The 21,489-nt window shown below is 41.9% G+C and overlaps 2 protein-coding genes across 2 annotated transcripts; one reads left to right on the top strand and one right to left on the bottom strand.

The window, feature by feature from the left end:
- Positions 1-672: 672 nt before the first annotated feature.
- LOC620551 (PRAME family member 8-like) lies at positions 673-19,838 on the bottom strand. Its single transcript, XM_011251129.2, has 4 exons — positions 19,803-19,838; positions 3,120-3,434; positions 2,064-2,654; positions 673-1,240 (listed from the first exon to the last, which is right to left on the bottom strand). Exons 2-4 carry the CDS (start codon positions 3,404-3,406, stop codon positions 673-675), a joined length of 1,446 nt encoding a protein of 481 aa, XP_011249431.2. The 5' UTR covers positions 3,407-3,434; positions 19,803-19,838.
- Positions 11,096-15,127, top strand: LOC101055951 (PRAME family member 8-like). The gene is made up of 4 exons (XM_003945845.4): positions 11,096-11,156; positions 12,237-12,550; positions 13,004-13,594; positions 14,495-15,127. Exons 2-4 carry the CDS (start codon positions 12,264-12,266, stop codon positions 15,060-15,062), a joined length of 1,446 nt encoding a protein of 481 aa, XP_003945894.1. The 5' UTR covers positions 11,096-11,156; positions 12,237-12,263; the 3' UTR covers positions 15,063-15,127.
- Positions 19,839-21,489: the final 1,651 nt, after the last annotated feature.

The raw sequence follows: 21,489 nt of genomic DNA, 5'->3' as shown, positions 1-21,489 counted from the left end.
CCATTTGACAGCCACCTGGTTATTAGCTCTGAAACAGAACTTTCGTTTTCTGCAAAAGCAGCATGTGCTCTTCACCGGTGAAGAGTCTCTCTAAATCTACATGTTGTTTGTTTTAAGAATATGAAAGCATGTTAATTGTGGGAAAATATCAGGTGAGTTCACTGGTCTTAAGGAACAAGGTCAGGGAATTGGACATTCAGACAGGGAGAAAGGGTGTGAGGGAAGACAGAAAGAACGAGTCTGAGAGAGTTATGTTCTTTATTTTTTTTCTTCCTCTGTACTTTAGGCCAGCCTAGAAGTTCATATATTTCCCACCATAGCTGATAACTTTATCCACTTTCCCAAGATTGTGAATTGTGACATGCCTGGCCTCAATGTGTACGTTTTTACTTCTTTCCAGAGGGTGATTGTTGTAGTCTTTTAATTTAGATGCTTTATTCAATTCAGACAATAACAATGATGTTTAAACAAAGTAATCATGTTCTAAGTTTTCAATAAATACAGAGTAACAAATTATTTTATTGATAGTTTACAGAAAAGGGGTATAATGACTAGGCTGAGTGAGATTTTTTTTCTGTTCTTTTTATTACAAATGAAGATGGAAAATACAATTTTTTTTATAAGATATGAGTTCCAAACCTTATTTTTATTCCAATCCAGAATGTTCCCATTTTACTGCCAGCAATGACAAAGGTTGGCCACCTGGTCAAAGACCCAGCGCTCCCCACATGTGTGGCAGATATCTGTAGCAAAGGAGCTGTTCTTGGGCTGCCTTATTGCTCTCAGTGTATCCATGAGATCCTGACAAACTTGGGCAAATCTTTCTACAGAGACTTGAGCAAATTCATCATAGCACTCCAGAGGGGCAGGGTATTGTTCCACATTCATCTTGCTCCAGTTGGCTGTGTGCTGCAAAAGGTCCTTCAGGAAGGGCATGGAGAATTCATTGTTGTAGAAGTTGATATTGGAGATCTGAGAGCATTGTTTGAATGCAGGTAGGAGGACACTGAGCTGGGAGTCCTTCATCCTACACCCCTGCAAATCCAGAGTCTCAAGAATGCCTGCCACTTTCATGAGGAGACCCCTCAGAGGCATAAGATCCAAATCCAGTAAGACCACACCTCTCAATTCCAGATGTTTTAGCTGAAAGAGGCTCTGACAGCAGGCAAAGGAATCCAAATCTCTCTGTGAAACCAGGGAGTAAGTAATGGAGAGGGTCTTCAAGGGTGTCATCAAGCACCTAGAGGTAAAGGAGTCAGATGGTTAATTCTGGCAAATGGCATTGGAGAGGTTTGGCAGGGATATTCAGAGTGGTAGAAGGAATCAGGTGCCCCAAGATTAGTTTTACTAAGTCATTAAGGATATCATCTATGATGCTTCCTGTTGGAAAATGCTCAGTCATGTCAACCTCATAATTTATCTCCTGGCCTCACTCTAAACCTGAGAACCAGTTCATCCCCTAATCCCAGATAGCACACAGAAGAAATTCCATCCCAATAGAATTCTGACAGGATCTCAATATTTGCTGTGTGTTCACTGAATCTGCATTCTATCATTCCCTCTGCAGTCATGTTGCTCTCATTTACAGCCCAAGCTCTACATCCTGCCCCATGTATTCAGCACTACTGTGTTCAAAATATTTAACCCATGGGAACTGGGTGATGATAGAAGGCTATTCTAACAGATCTGAGCATATAGCTCCTGTTTACCCTGTACTTGTGAGTCCCCTGACTTCTCACTACACACTTCCATTCCTCTTCAGTTTCCATTTGATTGGGCGGCCATGATTCTAGGAAGAAATACAACTGATCCTTTCTAGATCTGACCTACTCTTTACCTCAAATCACTTTCCTACTTCATGAGTGCTCATTTGAGACACTGATTTACCTTGTAAAATTTCCCTTGTATAACTGAGTATTCATGGAAACAGGACATAACTTCCAGTCTTTGGAGTCTCTAAATATTTGTTCCTAGTGACTGGTTGGCATCATGTCCCCATAACCCTTAAGAAAAGAGAGACAGATTTGCTCTGATAGCTGAACCAGCTCTCCATCATGGCTTACCCTAGGACCTGATTCATCTGGGATCTGAGAAAATGGACACAGAACATGAAAAGATGCTGCAGACAGTTGAATTTGGAGAACTGAGAAGCAAACTTGTTGATACACTTGACTTCGGTGACTCTTGTTCTATTGGGTAAATGGAAGTCGATTTTGTGGAGGGGTGCCAGGAAGACTTTGCGAAGATTTCTCATCTGCCCAAAATAGGGGGCAAAACATGTCAACTCTAACAGAGTCCATTCAGTATTTAGTTCTAACTCCATGATGTGCTCTGGATCAAAAACGTGGAAGATATGTCTGAGAGCTTTTACTGGCAGAGTCCAGATTTTCATCTTTGTACAGCAGAAATATAGGGAGCCCTTTCTCTCCTGGGCCCACTTCAAGAACCATATTTGTGCTTCATCAAGGCAGGACCTGATGCACAGGTCAACTGTGACCTTCAGACGCTGCCTCAGTGCATATCTGGGACGGACCTGCAGGGCTTTCTTTTCATCCAAGATCTCTGCTGAATAGTCACTGTCTTCTGAATCAGTCCATATGTTCCAGAAGCTATGGTGCACATTCCTCAGGTCGAGAAACTGTAGCTTTTTCCTCCTGCAGGTGAAACATAAGAATGATGACAGACCCTGAATTAGCTTTTACTACATATATCTAAACTCGTCTCTCTTCTGTGCTAAAGTGTACATTTTTTTTTCAGGACCTGATATCCAAGTTGGACTCAGGCTTGCTACTGAAGCTTTCCTGTGCTTCTGTACACATGAATACTTTTCTTTCAATAAGGTACACTTTACTTCTCCTTACTTATATTATTAGTTCTTGTGGGAATGTCAGGGATAGGCTCATTCCACTGTGAGGCCACATTTACTCTAGTCCATATTCAAGGCTAATCCATATCGAACTGTGCTCAGTACAAGTAAACAGTAGCTGTCAAGAACCCTGTATCCCTGCCTGATGATGCCATCAGAAGCATCTGATCCATTTATGACAGATCTAATCTCCCTGACAATGTCTAATGTGTACTCCTTCTGCTCCCTTCTACAGGACTTGGAAATTGCTTACCTGGGGTGAAACCCTATGGTTCGACGAATGTCTACTCCATCTAGCACAGCCTGCAATGTTTCCACGTCAGTAGTCCTCATCAATGCACCCACAGGGAGACAGTGGAAAGGCCAGGCTATAACCAATGCCTTTATGAGCTTGATATGTCTGCCATCAATGGCCTCCTTGAAAAGTGCTGGGAAGAGTCCATGGGCCATCTCCTCCAGATCAGACATGCCTAGAGCCTCCTCTCTCACCAGAGTCTGAATTGCCAGCTTCTGGAGTGTGGGTGGGGTATGAACATTCATCTTCTTAAGGTCTCCAATCAGAAGGATCCTGGGGAAGGAGTCAGAAATGCATATATGTTTAAGAGAATATTTATAAAACTTCCTCACCATCACATCAACCATTAAGCTTCTGAGTTACTGCTCATGCAATGGTAGAGACATCAATTTATCTCTTCATCCTAAGACATCATAGAAAGACAGTCGCCCACACTGTCATCATGGCAGCCTCTCTATCACCCAAATGGGTATATAAGTTTTGGATCATAAATTTTGTATGTGACACACTCTTTAAAAAAAGAAAGAATGAAAGTAATATTGAATTGACAAGACTCACAGGACTTAATGTGGATGGCCCAAGACAACATGTGCAGCACAAGAGAGATAGAACCTTAAGAGACCAGCCTCAGTGGATAGGCATGTTCCCCACGTGAGGGAAGGGCCCAGTCACCCATCTCAAAATTTTTAACTTAGAATTGTTCCCATCTAAAGAAAAACTTGGACAAAAAATGAATCAGAGATTGAAGGAAAGACCATCCAGAGACTGCCTACCCTGGGATCCATCCCATCAGCAGACACTAATCCCCGACACTATAGTTGGTGCCAAGATGTGCTTACAGATAAGAGCCTGGTATAGCTGTTCTCTGAGAGGCTGTGCCAGCATGTAAGACAATTGCAGACACTTATAGGCAACCATTGGACTGAGCCAGGGGAACACAATGGAAGGCTTAGGGAAGAACAGAAGAGATGAAAGAGATTAAAACCCCATAGGAATAACATCAATATCCACTAACTTGACCCCTCAGAGCTCTGACGGATGAAACCACCACCCAAAGTTTGTACACGGGTGCATCCACGGCTCTGGATAAATATGTAGCTGATGATTGAATTATCTGATATCCATGGGAAGGGAGATGCTTGGTCCTGTGGAGGCTTGTTGGGGACTGGGTGTGTGTGTAAGGGAGTATTGTCTTAGAGTCAAAGTGGATAGATGATGGTCAGGGGCTGCCAAAGAAAAGACTGGGAAAAAGAACAACAATTCAAATGTAATTAAATAATCAACAAAAAAAAAGGAAAAAGAAAAAAGAAAAAAAAATCCCAAAACAAAAATGCAACACACAACAATCATGGAAGCAGTAAACACACACACACACACACACACACACACACACAACACCCTGTGTCTTGGATCAATATTGATCCACTAAGCATGATGATGACAATGGGTTTCTATAATTTTCAGGGTTTTCTAGGTCCCAAATACAGACCATATCAAAAAAATCAAAGCTGTGTGAAAGCGATATAAAGCAAAGCCTAATGTAAGACATTGAGTGAGACATTAAGACACTCCAAGTGTAACTCAAGCTATTGTGAGTTAAAGGTGTTCAAAGACACATGGTCCCCTGGTCTCCAGGTGAGCCAGTGACTCACAAAAACAAGCACAAACATTTGAGTGAATGGAAATGTGAGGGAACACACTAGTAATGTTAATACTGAGGAGTCTTATGAGTCAAAAGGTTATTGCTTTTCACCCTACCCAATGCCACATGGCCATTTGTAGGACAACTTAAACAAAATAGAAAATCAACCATAATAATGAAATCACCTGGTTAACATATACGTTTGTGATGAAGCTAAAACTTCATTTGAAATTAAATCCCAGGTGTTCAATGTATTCCTCTAAGAAGAAAAAATTAACATGTTTTGTCCTAACTTGGAGTCTAAATGTCTCTACATCAAACCGCATGACCCAGGGGAATATCATTACCTACTAGTTCTGAACACTGTAGACAGGTCTCTGAGTGCTGGTCAAACAAGACGGTTATTCAGGCTGCAGTTCTCTGAATGTGTTCTCTGGCTCCAGTGAAGCCTTTATATACCTCTCTGCTCACCACTCCCTTTTGTAGCCACACCCACCAATCCCAAACTGGAATTGGAGTAAATGATTAAACTCCACCCTTTTAATCATATTTGTAACATGCAACCTTTTCAGTGATTGAATCAGAGCTCTCAACCTCATTTCACAGCTCATGTGGGGAGGTTATGGAACAAGGGGAACACATCTCTATTGTTGAAGAGAGTGCAAACTTGCACAACCACTTGTAAGATCAATCTGGCAGTTTCTCAAATAATTGAGATTCAATCTACCTTGTAGACCCAGCTTTACCACTCACAGACAGAAAGCCAAAGAGGACCCACAATGCCACAAAGATACTTGCTTGACTATGTTCATAGTAGCCATCGTTCTACTGAAGATACCTTAAGGCCTTCTAAAACACAGCAGAACTGATGCACATATGAATTTAGAGAGCTTGAAGCAGCGGGCACAGGGCATGCACAGATTCTACCTCATGACAGTATTGAAAGAAGCTCCCATTCCGAACCCAGAAGCTGTCTCCAATCTATAAAGTAAAGTCTTGCAAATGAAACACTAAACTTGTTAAATGGAATTTTTTTTTTTTTTTTTTTTTTTTGGTTTTTTGAGTCAGGGTTTTTCTGTGTAGGCCAGGCTATCCTGGAATTCACTTTGTAGACCAGGCTGGCCTTGAACTCAGAAATCCGCCTGCCTCTGCCTCCCAAATGCTGGTATTAAAGATGTGCACCACCACTGCCTGGAGTTAAATGGAAATTTTCTGTTGAATGCAAATCCTACTCTTAAAAGAAGACTAATTAACCAGTTGTAGGAGGGAAACAAAACAAACTCAAAGACAATTTAGCAGATCTGAGTGTTAGAAAGTTGTGTTATACACTTTTGTTTATTTATATTGTTCTGCTTTTAGATTATAAATTCTTTCTGTTTTTCTGGGATTTCTGTGTCTTTGAATGTATTCTGTATTTCTTTTGGATTTTTTTTTGCTGTTGTTGTTGATGATTCTACTTTATATTTTTGATGGGTTGGCTCTCTTTTTCTGTTGGCTTATTTATATTGTCCTGTTCCAAGTTGTGTGTTTTTCTTTTCTTTTGATTTTCTGTTGCTCTTTTTGTTTATTTGTTCATTTCTCTGTTTGTTTTTCAAGCAGGGTCTCATTGTATGTTAAACTGTTCTGTAACTCACTTGCTAGGCCAGGCTGGAGGTGGTCCTGCCTCTTCCTCCCCTGTCCTGGCAGTACACTTGTGTTCTGCCACACATGATTCTGGATTCTTTAAGTGCCTGTTTCTCTTCTCAGGAGAGATACAAAGGGTGTGGATTGAGATGGAAAATAATGTGGGAATGACCTCAGAGGAGTTGGGGGAGTTGAAACCATAATCATAACACGTTGTATGAAAAAAAAATATTTCAGTAAGGGAGACGCAAAGAAAAGGGGAGGGAGATATGACTGAGTAGTTAGAGCACTGGCTTCTCTAACAGATACCTCAGGTACATATCCTAGCTTTTGTGTGTCAGCTCCTGTGTTTTTGTCCCCCATGCTCCTAACTCCTGAACCATCTCTTTATCCCATATCTGATTAACATGAAGGAGTGCCAGCTTAGCACATTGTCTACAGATAATGCCACTGAGATAGGAACTAGACAGGTTGAAGGCTCATACTACACAAAGAGGCAGAGATAGTATCTTCTTTAATTTGCGTGTAGACAGGGTTATAGATGAGGACTATTTCACCTAGGCAGCCATAACGAATAGCATGGGGGTTCATTACAGGAAAGGATCTCAGTATCCAGACTTGATAAGTGAGGTAGTACAGTTTTGGAAGCTTGAAAATTGGGAGCTATAGAACTCTTGATCATGAGAGAACCCACAACATGGAGAAGGCCAGTGGCTCCTTGAATGAGACCCAATCTTGAGGAAAGTGCCTCAAGAGAAGTTGTTCCAAGACTTGTAGCTAGCAAGCCTTTTCGTTGTGTACACTGGACTGGAAGGAAACTGATCTATATTCTGTACTTTCATAGGAACCAGTGTCACTGATGCTCTCCCCCTGGAAGAAGTGATTCTGGAATGACCCCTGAGGTTACTCTCTAGGCACATCTGGTAGAGATTTTCAAGATATGCAAAGGTTGAGGATCAAGGCTAGATGTGACCATTGTCCTGTGACAGCCACATTTCTGGGGAAAATCAATGGGAGAGGCCAAGATCATCAGTTCCTTTGGATTTTGAGTCTGTAGTCTCTGGATTTTGCCTGTTAAATTCAATTGTCAGTCAAGGAAGAAAATGGTTGCTCATAGCTTTGGGCAACAAACAGGTGTTGGTGTGACCCTCACAATGTTCCTTCCCAGGTCCTACTGGTGTGGCTCAGAGGTGAAAAAGAAAGGAATTGTGTGTGCTAGGAAGATGTGAATGGCTAAATACTATAGGCACGGTTGTTGAAGCATCTGCTATATCTGCATAGGTGATAGAGAGCACCAAGCTACCAGAATAAAAGCTCTGGGCACCTGAATAGCAAGGGGGTTAGAAGTTTCATGGCCAAACAGAGAATAGTGCTTAGTAACAGGATCTCAGCCACAGTCAGGTCCAGAGGAAACCCTCAAACAAAGACAGATGTAAAAAATACCCCCCAAAACCCCCACAAACAAACAAGAAACACACCAGATCAAGAAAAACTTTGAGACTTTCCATTCTTCTACTCTGATGAGCATGGAACAGAAGGTCAACCTCACCAGGACAGGGCTCCTTGAACCTTGGTGCAACAATACTACCCAAACAACAGATTCTACTGTGCATGAAATTCCCCAAGGACAGCCTGGACAAGCTGCTCAGAGGAACACAGGTCAATTTCAGAAAATCTCTAGAAAAAAAGTTATTGCAATATAATATGATCAGGGATCTATTGTCTCCCATTGAGCACAAAGCCTGGACCTGAAGAAAGCTTTTGCCCACCATTGGGTATGTATACAAAGCCTCCATTCCAACTCTGAGGTGTGACATTGTTTATGCATGCTGAAAAAGTGTGTACACATCAGTGTCTGAGTTTGGTGACTGTAAATGGGATGGATCACCAGGTGAGCCAGTCTCTAGATGGTCGTTTATTCAGTCTCTACTCCACACTTTGAGTCTGTATCTCCTTCCATGTTCCCCCCTTTTGTCCACCCCCTTTAAGATAGATAAAAGATCCACACTTTGGTCTTCCTTCTTCTTGAGTTCCATGTGGTTTGTTAATTTTATCTTGGCTATTCTGAGCTTCTGGTCTTCTGGACTAATATCCACTTATCTGTATGCCCCAGTGTGGGGAAATGGCAGGGCCAGGAAGCAGGAGTGGGTGGATTGGTAAGCAGGGGGAGGGGGAGGGCATAGGGGAAGGATGTTTTTCACAGGGGAAACCAGGAAAGGGGCTAATATTTGAAAATGTAAATAAAGAAAATATCCAATGAAAAGGCGGGTCATTGTCTTTATCTCTAGACAGTGGTACCTGTGGCTCTTTCATTAAAAACTGTAGTGCCTATTAACTCGGCAAGGTCAATGCCCCTAGGCTCCGGAATTCCCTTGTCATGAGCCCCATCCAGCTCAAAGTCTCTTTTCTCTTGGTCCCATTTTACTCTGAAAATCTTTCTTTCTACTTTGGATTTCTTCTTTCTTTTCCAAGGAGATCTCGTTAGCATTTTGGAGAAAGCCTTTTTTTCTTGACCCAAGGAGTTTTACTGCAGATATTTTAATTCATGAAGCCAGAACAAGAGGCTGAGCTGCCAATCAAACACCCAGCTCCCATTGTTGGTATTTGAATGGGAGACACAGAATTACATTATGTAGTTTGGGGGTCATCCTTCATCAGTTCACTGAAACTTGCACCACCACCCTTGATAGCTCTCCTGCTCTTCTGTACATGCTGACTGTCTTAGTTCATTTGTGAATTGGTGGATCAGCTAGGGAGTGTGCATGTAGAGTGGGTGGATTGTAAACTGAAGTGGTCTCTGTCAGTACAGCTGTGGGTACCACTACTGAACTCAGGCTTGACAGCAAGTGCCGTTCCCCTCTGAGCCATCTCACTGGCTCTTAAGCTCCCTTGAGGTTAATTTAAGAATTTTATTTTGTGTTTTGGGTACTTTTTTGTTTGGTTTTTGTCTCTCTGTCTGTTTGTTTGTTTGATTGATTTTTGACAGGGTTGGTCAGTTTACCCTTCTCTGGTTCTTTCTGAACTCAAGTTGTATACTAGAGTAACCTTGACCTCAGAGCTTCTCCTGCATCTACCTACCTAATCCTGGGTTTTAAGTCTGTACCTGCACCATCTGGGAAATTTCATCTTGTTTGTGTGTTTGTTTTGTTGTTTTTAGACAGGGTCTCTTTGTTTAAGAGCCCTAAATGTCCCATAAGCCACTCTGAGGAGCAGTCTGGCCTCGAAATCAAAGATGCTCCTGCCTCTTACTGTAGTGCTGGGATTTATGCCCTGTGCCACCCTGCCCAGCTCTGGTTTAATTTTGTGAAAGATCCTCACTCCATAGATTTCACTGGTTGGGGTTTAGTTATTAAGATAAGGGTAGCTCTGAACTCCCTGAATCAGTCAAACTTTGACTCCTGAGGGGAGGGAATCAATGTGTATGCTGCCATTCTCAGTATAAATATATTGTTTTAGTAAGATTTGTTCTATGTGTAGGGGTGCTTTGCCTACAACTATGAATGGGCAGCCCTCTCATGGCTGCTCCCCTAGAAGATCAGAAGGCAGTTTCACAACTGCTGGAACTGGAGTCACAGATCATTTCAAGCCACCATGTAGATGATAGGAATAGAAGGTTGACAGGTGTTCCTTCTTTCTAAGCCAAGTCTCCAACCCAAGACCCACATCCCTGAGGAATGTTGTTAGGCTGATCCTACTTGTCATAATCTAAGTTGCCTGAGCAGCCAAGGGCACCATCTCCCTCACACCTTCTTGTTCATGTTTGCCTTTGTCCATTTAGAAAGCAGGTCTTTTAGGGATCAGACTATACTTCAGCTTACAGTTTGGCTGAAGATGACATTCAAATGAGCCTCCTACCTCCCACTTCCAATTTTGAGCTTACCAGCATGCCCCATCTTGTCTGTTGCACAGAGAGTTTTAGAGAGGAATCCTTGAATGCTGGGTAGCTCCCTACCAACTGAGTACACACACAACACCCTGGCCACTATAGTAATGGAATCAATCCTTGCTCCTACCCTACCTTTTGCGTGGCTGCTGCTGCAGTTTACTGACAGAGCATCCACTCCAGCCCTTTAGCTCCAGTACCTATTCCTAACTCTGACTCTGTATTCTGTCCCAAATCCAGCTAAAAAGAATACCTTTGAATTATGGTATGTCTCTGATCAATAACAGATTAAACCCTTAGCTGATGAAAACTAAAAATGACTCTGGTCCCATGAATGAAATCCAACCAGATGTGTTTATTCATAACAGTAATCCTAGCAATAAGAAGGATTCTGAGGCAGAAGAATTTCTAGAATTAGACTTCTAAAACACCCTTGGCTTCTGAGCATGACAAGATCCCTGGAACAAATTGAAAACTAAGTAAACCTTAAGTAAATGAAAGAATAAATCAAAAAACTTGATGTTATATGGTTAATTAACAAGTGGAATGTTCATATTTATACATGAAACTTTGGGGGGGGATGAGGAAGAGTGGAGAGTATGTGAATACAATTCCTTCTGATTTAACCGATGAAATGATTAGATCTTTGATCTGGAATTTGAAGGGTGGAGATTAAACCAGGAAATCCAATTCCAGTTTTGGTTGGAGGGTGTGGCTAAAATAGGGAGGGGTTAGCACAGAGGTATATAAAGGCTCCAGTTGATCCAGAGAACACACTCAGAGACCTGCAGCCTGATAACTGCCTGGTGCAGCTGGGACTTGGAGACCTATCTGCAGTGCTCAACTGGTATGTACTGGTTTTTCCTTGGGTAATGCAGTTTGATGTAGAGAAGTTTAGAGTTCTTTAGAGGAACAGGTTGAAGACCTTGGGTTTCATTCCAATTGAATTTTTAGACTCATCACCGACATACTTCTGTAGCATCACTGATATATTTCTATAGCTTGCATAGTTCATTAGTGTGTTTCATATAATTTTTTGAGACAAGTATTCTGTATCTTGTTCAAACTCTCTTAGAACTGGCCATGTGGCTCCTGGGAAGCTGGAAAGCAGTTCATTCTGACTAAACTGTTCCTTCAGGTTTCTTCTTCACTGAATTTGTATGTGTGTATGTGTGTGAGAGTGAGAGACAGGCTCTGGCTCACACTGTAGACCTGTACACCATGTATCTTTGATTTTCTTCAATGCCCAATTGCTCGAGTGAAACTTTTGAGTTATGCATATGTATTGTCTTAGGCTTTGCGTTTCATCTTTTCCACATAGCTTTCTTCTGTGTACATGATCTGCTTACCAGACCCAGGAAACCCTAAAAATTGTAGAAATGTACTGAAGTCATTCTGCTTACTGGGAATTAATATTGATCTGCATCACAAGGATTTATGTTTGTTTGTTTGGTTGGTTGGTCAGTCGGTTGGTTTTGTTTGATTTTCGAATTTTTTTTTTATTATTTTATGTAAGTACACTGTAGCTGTCTTCAGACACACCAGAATAGGGAGTCAGATCTTGTTACGGACAGTTGTGAGCTACCATGTGGTTGCTGGGATTTGAACTCTGGACCTTCGGAATAGCAGTCGGGTGCTCTTACCCACTGAGCCATCTCACCAGCCCCTGGAATATTTTTTTAAGAATGTTTTTGAGAAAGGGTAACACAAAAAGTATTTTGATTTGAAAATTATGTGCTCATTTGGTTTTTAGAAAGACCCCGGTTGTGGGAGTCTGTCTTTCCACCACCAGTTTAGGTTGAAGAGGTAAATTGATTTCTCTGTCACTGTCAGAGTAGTAACTCTGAAGATTAGTGGTTGATGTAATGGTGAGGAAGTTTTACAAACTTTGTCTTGAAAGTATATTTTTTTCTGAATCCTTCCCAAGGAGCCTTCTGACTGGAGACCGAAGAGGATGAGTGTTCAGACTCCGTCCACTCTCCAGAATCTGACATTGAAGGCTCTGCTGAGAGATGAGGCTTTGGCCTTGTCCTGTCTGGAGGAGGTGCCTTTTCTGCTCTTCCCAGCTCTGTTCAAGGAGGCCTTTGCTGGCAGACTTAAGAAGCTCATGAAGGCAATCGTGGCAGCCTGGACTTTTCCCTGTCTCCCTGTGGGGGCTTTGATGAAGTCACCTAACTTGGAGACCTTGCAGGCTGTGCTAGATGGAATAGACATGCAACTGACAAGAAAATCTCACCCCAGGTGCGTAATAATCAAGTTGTCTTTAACGGATCATTTGGGTACACAGTAGAGATTGTGGGTTCAGGGAGAATGGCTTCTGATGGGATCATCAGACAGTGGTGCAGGAACCTTGAAGCTATTGTCTTCTTGGACTAAGGACAGTTGTAACTGACAGTTGTCAGTGGATTACAGCTTATTCTAAGTAGCCTCTAGAATGAGCCTATCCCTGGTTTTCCCACAACCACTATTAATGGGATTAGAAGAAATAAAGAGTACCTTAGTGGAAGGAAAGTGGTCAGGTCTACACATGCAGCTCAGGGAAAGATTCTGTAGCATGCTTGTGTGCACATTGCACTCTCTTTAAAGAAATTATACCTTACCAAAGTGGGGGAGACTTGAGTTTACAGTCAGGTAGTCAAAGCTGACTGTGGGTAGTCACGTCTGCTGACATTTGACATGTTTCACTCCCGACAGGGGAAAACTTCAGGTTCTGGACCTGAGGAATGTGCACCATGCCTTCTGGGACATATGGGCTGGTGCAGAGGATGGTAGCTGTTCTTCAGAGTCCTTGAATGAGAAGCCTACAGTAGTGAAGGTCCTTCGCAGATATGCACGGAGGAAGCAGCTGAAGGTGGTAGCAGACCTGTGCCTCAGGCCCCGCCGTGATGAAGCACAAGCATACTTCTTGAAGTGGGCCCAGCAGAGAAAGGACTCCCTACATTTGTGCTGTATAAACATGAAGATCTGGGCTATGCCCGTGGACTTTGTCTTAGAGATTTTGAATGTCTTTCATCCAGAGCACATCGAGGAATTCGAACTGAACACTGAGTGGAATGTGTTTAATCTGGCCCGTTTTGCTCCCTGCTTAGGGCAGATGAGAAATCTTCGCAAACTTCTCCTGGCACCCCTCTATAAGAATGTCTTCAAGACTGCCAATAGGACAGGAGACAGAGAAGATAAGTGTGTCAAGGAGTTCGTTTCTATCTTCTCCAAATTCAATTGTCTCCAGCATCTCTCCATGCAAGGTGTCCACTTTCTCACAGACCACATGAGTCAGGTCTTCAGGTAAGCAAGGATGGAGATCTGGGTTACCTAGCAGAGAATTTTTTTTGTCCGTTTTAAGGATTATTCATGTACAATGTCTGACAGTCAGCCACCTGGAAAAAATTTTAGTGACCTTTTAGAATATGACCGTTATGTGTATTGATTCAAAGTCTCAAATAATTACTCCTGAAGCAAAAGACTGAAGGGAGGTAAGGAGTAGCACAGATCTGATCAGAAGAGACTGTAATTCTTCTTGGAATCACAGCCAACAAAATGATCAGAAGTGCTGGCCAGTGGTGGCACATGCCTTTAATCTTAGGACTTGGGAGGCAGAGGCAGGTGGATTTCTGAGTTCGAGGCCAGCATGGTCTACAGAGTGAGTTCCAGGACAGCCCGGCTATACAGAGAAATCCTATCTAGAGAAAAGGAACAAAATAATCAAACAAACAAACAAACAAACAAAAATGATCAGAAGGGAACAGAGAGTTAAGGTTGTAGTTAGGAGCTGGGGGAGACCATCAAAGTGAGGAGGTTAGCTCTGTGCTAAGATCTGTGGGAACAGCCTAATATCTTCCCCTACTTTCCCATGGTTTTGAGCCCCAGTACTGTGGAGTACAAGGGATATGAGGGATTGTGTGGAACTGTAAGGGATAGCAAGAGTGACTGTTCAGAAACTTGGATGAAATGCAGCTTTAAATGAGCCCACATGTAATGTCCCTAGATCCTGTCAGGACTCTTTTGTCACAGAACTTCCTCTACGTGTCTTATGGGCAAAACTGGTTTTCTGTGTGGGACTGAAGCGAGCAGATTAAGTGTGGGTGACCTTGGGTCACCTGGTCCCTTCTACAACTGTGTAAACTGCATTCCACGCTCTCCATCACCACTTGCCAGAATTAACCATCTGGTCTCACTTATTCCTAGGTGCTTGATGACACCCTTGGAGTCCCTCTCCATCACTCACTACCAAATTTCACAGTCAGACTTGGATTCCTTCTCTTGCTGTCAGAGTCTCTTTCAGCTAAAACATCTGGAGATGAAAGGCATGGTCTTACAGGTTTTGGATGTGATGCCTCTGAGAGGTCTCTTAGAGAAAGTGGCAAAAACTCTTGAGACTCTGAATTTGCAGGGATGTAAGCTGAAGGACTCTCAGCTCAATGCACTCCTACCTTCCTTCATACGATGCTCTCAGCTCACCAAGATCAACTTGTACAACAATGACTTCTCCATGCCCATCCTGAAGGACCTTTTACAGCAAACAGCCAACTGGAACAAGATGAATGTGGAACAGTACCCTGCCCCTCTGGAGTGTTATAATGAGTTGGGACATGTCTCTGTAGAAAGATTTGCCCAACTTTGTCAGGAACTCATGGATACACTAAGGGCAATAAGGCAGCCCAAGAGCCTCTCTTTTGCTACACGTATATGCCACAAATGTGGCGAGCCCTGTGTCTATGGTCAGGGGGGTAGACTTTGTTTTTGCTGGCGGTGAACATGGATTCAGAACTTCTGCATGTGAATAAATGACAGTCTTGAGACACATCTCTCATCTGGGGTGCTCAGAGACTGACTTCAGGCAATGTACAGATACTTGGAAAGGAAAGGATGTACAATAATTGGGATTTTGGAGGCTAAGCTTGACATGGGGAGCAGACTTGTGGACTGGCAAAGGCAACTTGAATGTTTTGAGTGGACTCTGCTGGGACAGATTAACTAGATCCTTTGTCATGGACTTGTAAACTTTTTGTTCTTCACTGTAATATATAATTGAATAAATAGAACATGGGTGCTTTTTTAGATGTTATTCCTGAACGTCTGAGTAGAATAATATATCTAACTTTAAGCATTTTGAGCAAATATCCTCTGGAGAGAGTCAAAATGAACACATGGATGCTAGCATGTCATGATTCAAAATCTGGGGTAGGTGGATAAAGTTATCAGCTATGGTGGTTCACATATGGATATCTAGGTTGGCCGGTGGTAAAAAAATTTATAAACCCAATCTCTGTGTCTCTCACACTCCTTTTTCCTTCCTTCCTCTCACCCTGTGTCCCTGTCTGCCTGTCAACTTCACAGGCCTTGTTGCTTGGAACCTGTGAACCTGCTGGAAGTTTGCTCACAGAAAATTCCTTTCATGCTCTTCAGAAAAACAAACAAATCAACAAACAAAAGCTCATGAGCCCAAAAAGGCAATGAGCCATGTTTTAATAGTACATGTTGCTTTAGAAGAGGGAAGAATTTGATTTCAGAACTATCATCAGATGCCTCCAGCAGTAACTCAGGCTTCAGGTGTTAATCCCATTTCTTCAGACATCTGTGGATCCTAGCATTTACAAGCACCATATGTACAATAAATCTGCATATACACAAAATTGAGAACATCTTAGAGAAAGTCACACCATTTCACACAGGTTTCAGAAAAATGAAGTAATTGATTAAAATGATATTGGTCAGTAGCAGTTCCCAGAGTTTTGTGTGCCTCCAATGGTATTCCCCTCTAACATAGTGTGAAGAGAATGTGTGAAGTTTCAGGTGTTTTCATTGAGCTTAATTGGGGACCAGTAGCCCAGTTTGTTCTGTTCTCTGGTTTGAAGCCTGCACCTTAGAAGTGTGAAAGAATACTAGTAGTTTGTCCTAGAACAATATCTGTCTATTTGACTGTCAGTCCTTTTTAAGACAGTGTTTGGGACCCTTATTATTGCTCAACAGTCCTATATGATGAGTTTCTCTCTAAAGAATCTACAATACACAAATACATTAACATGCACATACACACACCAAACAAATGAATAAAAAATTTGAGAATGAAAATTTCAAGGTAATTCCAAATATTTTCAGTATGTGAAATAAACTTTTCATTCATTGTTATTCTATACCTCCAAGTACTTTACCTATAGCAATTCGTGATATCCTTAGTTTACCCATGGTGGAAAGAGAAAGACCAGTAACTAGACTTGAGCTATGGTGGTAATTAGTCACTGAGCTGAACCATCAAGTTTGAAAATTTCAAATTATTTTCACAATATGTGAGATGGAGCCCCAAGACATCATCCATGCCAAGCAAGCATAGAACCACTGAGGTACATCTCAGGTTGATTTTGATCAACTCATCCAGTTGTTCATTTCTGTAAGATGCTTTACTTCCAGAGGGTTTTACTTTGTAGCCTATCCTGGCTGATAATTTTGTCTACCTAAGAGGGTTTGCAATCCCTCAGAAATATTTTTCTGGGGCCATTGATTCTTCAGATCATGTTGGGTTAAATTTACAAATCTCCTGCCTCATCTTCTCATACCAGTAAACATCATTTAAAACCAATGCCTGAAATGTCTTTATATGAGGAAAGAAAAATATTTGGTGTCATCTTGGGCCACATGCCTATCTTAGAGACAGCCTGTAGACATGAGATGGGTGCTTGCCCATTTGGTCAAGGTGTGGACACATGGAACCAGGTTAGTAGAGCACTCAGTGTCTGAGAGACCAGACAGTGACTTCATCCAGGGAATCAGTCTCTCTACTAGCTTCTTTGGGCTCTTTGTTGCTGTTGACACAGGCTGTCATGTATGAGCTGCCTCTGCAGTAAGACAGCTGTGTACTCCTGATACTCCTCCCTCTTCTTTCCATGTGAAGGCAAGAGGGCAATATATCAAGCCCAGTCTCCAGCAAGGTTTTCAATGGCCTTTGAATTTGGACCTCTCATTTCAATCAGTAACTTGCAGTATTAAAGGTGCGTTTTACTCTCCAATTTCTCCTTAAAAGAATCCAGTTCCATGTCAGGCGTGGTGGCACATGCCTTTAATCCCAGCACTCGGGAGGCAGAGGCAGGCAGATTTCTGAGTTTGAGGCCAGCCTGGTCTACAAAGTAAGTTCCAGTACAGCTAGGGCTATACAGAGAAACCCTGTCTCGAAAAACAAAACAAAAACAAAAACAAACAAACAAAAAGAATGCAGTTCCACAGAAACTGATCTCACTGCTGGTTTGGTGGTCCACAGTTCCTGTCTCAGGATTCAGGGGTGGTAGCATCAGGGTAAATATTCAAGCTAGCCTTAGCTTCATAATTGGCTGCAGGCTAGGTTAGTCTACGTCAGACTGACTCAAAAATAAAGAAATATGTATGGAAAGTGGATTAGGGCATATCATTTCTAAGATATTGACCCAGAGCACCCATGCTCTGTGTGGGTAGAGAAGCACCCTTATAGAGGCAGGGGCAGGGGGAATGGGAAAGGAGGGTTCCAAAAGGGAGACCTGGAAAGGAAAAAAACCTTTGAAATGTAAACAAATAAAATATCCAAGAACAAAAAAAGAAACAAAATGCATGATATGAAGAATCAACAAAACCAAGAGCTGACTGAGAAAAATCAATAAAGTGGATAAACCCTTAGCCAAACTAACTAAAGGCCATAGAGAAAGAATCCAAATGAACAAAATAAGAAATGGAAAGGGAGACTTAGCTACAGAAACTGAGGACATCCAAAAATCATCATCATATCTTAGTACAAAAGAATTGTACTCTTAAAGTAGAGAAACATTGACAAGATCGAGGATGAAATTGCTTTTATGATATCTATGTGAAGAGAGAACACTAGAGACCTTTGTCTCAGTCCCATCAGAAAAGCTTCAATCTTACACTAATACAATGTTTATATAAGCTACTCCCTTAAAGAACCAAAGTAAATTGAACTGAAGAACAAGAGACTGTTTCCCATAAGTTAGGAATGGCATTATCGGAAATGCTGTGGACAGTTTTCCTATCAGCTACAAATGCTTCCACAGTTATTTATAATTAAAGTGAAAATAGTTGTTTGGAAGAAAAAATATAAGTAAATATTTTTTATTTTATTATTGACATTTAACAAACAAAAAAAAAGAAAAAAGAAAAAAAGAAAAACTACCTTGTTTGCTTACACATTGCTGATCTATTTCAAGCTGCTTAGTTACAAATGTAATTAGGTTCTTGGGAATAATAATTTTATTCATAATACTTAAAATATTGGCTCATGTGAAGGTGTTGGGAAACATATTTTCTCTTAGTATACTCATTGTAAACTTTCATTTAAACCATAGACTATAAGTACACTGTTATTTTTGTAATGTTTGGAAGATATAGCTGGGATATATAGGCTGTGGAAAAAAAAGAGTGTTGGAGCTTTGCTCCACCCATCAAATGTGTATGTATGTATATGTACAAAGTTGAAGGTTTTGAAGCTTACTTCATCCACTGTGTGTGTGTGTGTGTGTGTGTGTGAGAAAGAGAGAGAGAGAGAAAATATGCATGTAAATTATGTGTGTGTGAGAGAGAGAGAGAGAGAGAGAGAGAGAGAGAGAGAGAGAAATTATGTATGATCCATCAACACTTCTTGCCAGTCACACTGAGTATTTTGCTGGCAACAGATTGCTTCTTGCCAACCCCATAGAATCAACCTTTGCTCCTTCAGAGAAAAGTCAGCTGGGTGATCAGCTACCAACTCTATGCACAGCCTCAGTTTGCCCCGGATGTCAAAGCTGGCCTTTGAAAAATGAAGATGTCAACATTTTACTTCAGGATTGCAAGCAAACTTTTCTTTCCTAGGCTCAATCCAAGAAGTATGTGCATCACTCATTTGTAAGTTTTCCAAAACAGAAGTCAGCAGTTATCACCTTCACAGTAGGATTTGGTACAACTTCCTGCTCAGGCTCTTCTACCTACTTCTGGATCTTGGTCTCTCCTGAGCAGCTAGCACCAGCAATTCCAGTCCATGTATCCCAAACATCATGATGCTCATTCTGCATATCGGGTACTCAAAGTTTCCACCTCCTATGGGTAACAGGTGAAGTGTCAGTGGAAAAGAGACGACTTTCCATGGAGTCAGCTCCTCCTTTCTCCTATCTGGTCTAGGCAGTGTTTGGTTTTTCTCCTAGTGCTGAGTGTCCACTAACAACCTAATGGTGTTAATGACTTTTTCTGAGCTGCCTCCATAGCCCTGTGAGTTTACTCCATTCTGTTACCCTTTAACTGGTACTACTACTACCTGTGGGAGAGTCAAGGGAAGGCTCTTTCCCTGTACCTACATCTTTACTATTAGTCCACTGTACACTGAACAGTATTTTCTCATCAGAGAACAACATCAGTCAAGGCATCTGCAATCTTGCTATTGAAACTTCTGATCTACCTCTGTTCCCATCCTGCAAGATCCAGTCGATTACATCCCCAAACCACAGTGTCCCCCACTTGATGTTACATGGGCCATGCTTACCTGAGTTGAAATTCATGTGTAAATAGGACATATAATCCACCCAGCATACCTGAAATATTGCCTTCTCGAGCCTGTATATCAAGGCATCACAGGAAAGAAGATGGAAGGCCATGCTGACACCATAGCCTTCACAACCTTAGTGAATCTATCAGTGAAAGCCTCCTTGAACAGTGTTGGGAGAAGATCAATGAGCAATTTCTCCAGAGACAACCAAGGTCTCATACTTCAGTGCCTTCTTCCTTATCAGCTCCAGGAATTGAGGTGGGCCATGAACTGCCATCCTGATTGGTTCTGGGAAAAATTCCAAGATAGAACAAACAAGTAAACTTTAACTCACACAAACACAAATCAGTGTCCAACAAGTATCACTAAAGGCTTACAATCTGATAAAGTTACTAAACATATTCTTTCAGTCTTCCTGTCTCTGGCCTCTAATCTCAGACTAGGGTAGTTGGATGGGTGAAGTGCCAGAAGGTAAGTAGTTCCAGATCAGCCATGCATATGGAGAACACCTAAATAAACCCAAACATTTAAAAACAAAACCAAACAAACAAAGAGTACTCCACACATTGCAGTATATGCCTTTCATCCCAGCACTCAGGATGCAAAGATGTGGAGATTTTTCTTTCTAGCCTGTTCCACACAATAAGTTCCAGGCTACTTAGAACCATGTGGTAAGAGTATTTAAAACACACATGCACACTCACACACAACCACACACCCATACACATACACCACACATTTTTTGGGATTCTATTGCTGTGGTGAAAAGTCATAGCCAAAGGCAAGCTGAGGGTAAAAAGGTTTATTTGGCTCACCCTTCTACACTGTAGTCCATCATCAAAGCAAGCAAGGATAGAAAAACATGACAGGAACCTAGAAGCAAGAGCTGAGGCAGAGGACATGGCAACTTCTTGCCTTGTTCTTGGTAGTTTGCTTTCTTTTAGGACCACCAGACCAGGAATAGCACCACCATAAGTCAGCTGGACATCCCCATCAAGCACTAAGAAAATTCTCCATTGACCTGCTCACAGCCCATACATATGAAGCCATTTTACGAACAGTTGTTCCTTCCTCTCAGATTACTCTAACATGTGTCAGTTGACATAAAACTATCCAGCACATCTTTCCCTGGTAAGCTTGACACAAAAACACTTTGTGAGACATAACCCTTCCCTTTTGGGTGGCGGGTGTTGATCACCAAGATCTCGGGTTAATAAATATCACAAATATAAAACATGAATAAGTAAACCTTCACAACCTTTACAAATTCGATCACATCGAAAGTACAGTCTCTGAAAAAAAAATCCAGTCTCCTCCAAGTCATCTGCCTGTCAGATCCAACTGTGGCACCTAGATGTACCCTGTCCACTGAGCTCCATTTTCCAGTCCATGGCTCTGCCTGCATTTCTGCAGGTCTCTCAGCATCTAGAATGTTCTAGTCAGTCTCTGCCCAAGGTCTCTTGCCTGCCAGGTTTCCTTAGGCCACACACAGCAGAGCAAATTTCACCTTGTACCCTGCAGTCCACCTGCTTGCTCACAAATCTGCCCTGCTTTTCAGGAGGCTTGCTGGCACCAGAGACAACCCTAGAGCTAAAGGTCAGCATAAGAACACAATCAACAACAGCCAAGGCAATATGGCAACTCCAAATCCCAGATATCCTAATGTAGCTGAAGCAGAACAAAA

The sequence above is a fragment of the Mus musculus genome (genome assembly GCF_000001635.26).
Source record: "Mus musculus strain C57BL/6J chromosome 5 unlocalized genomic contig, GRCm38.p6 C57BL/6J MMCHR5_RANDOM_CTG5".
Lineage (NCBI taxonomy): Eukaryota > Metazoa > Chordata > Mammalia > Rodentia > Muridae > Mus > Mus musculus.
This window is presented reverse-complemented; position numbering and strand designations above follow the sequence as displayed.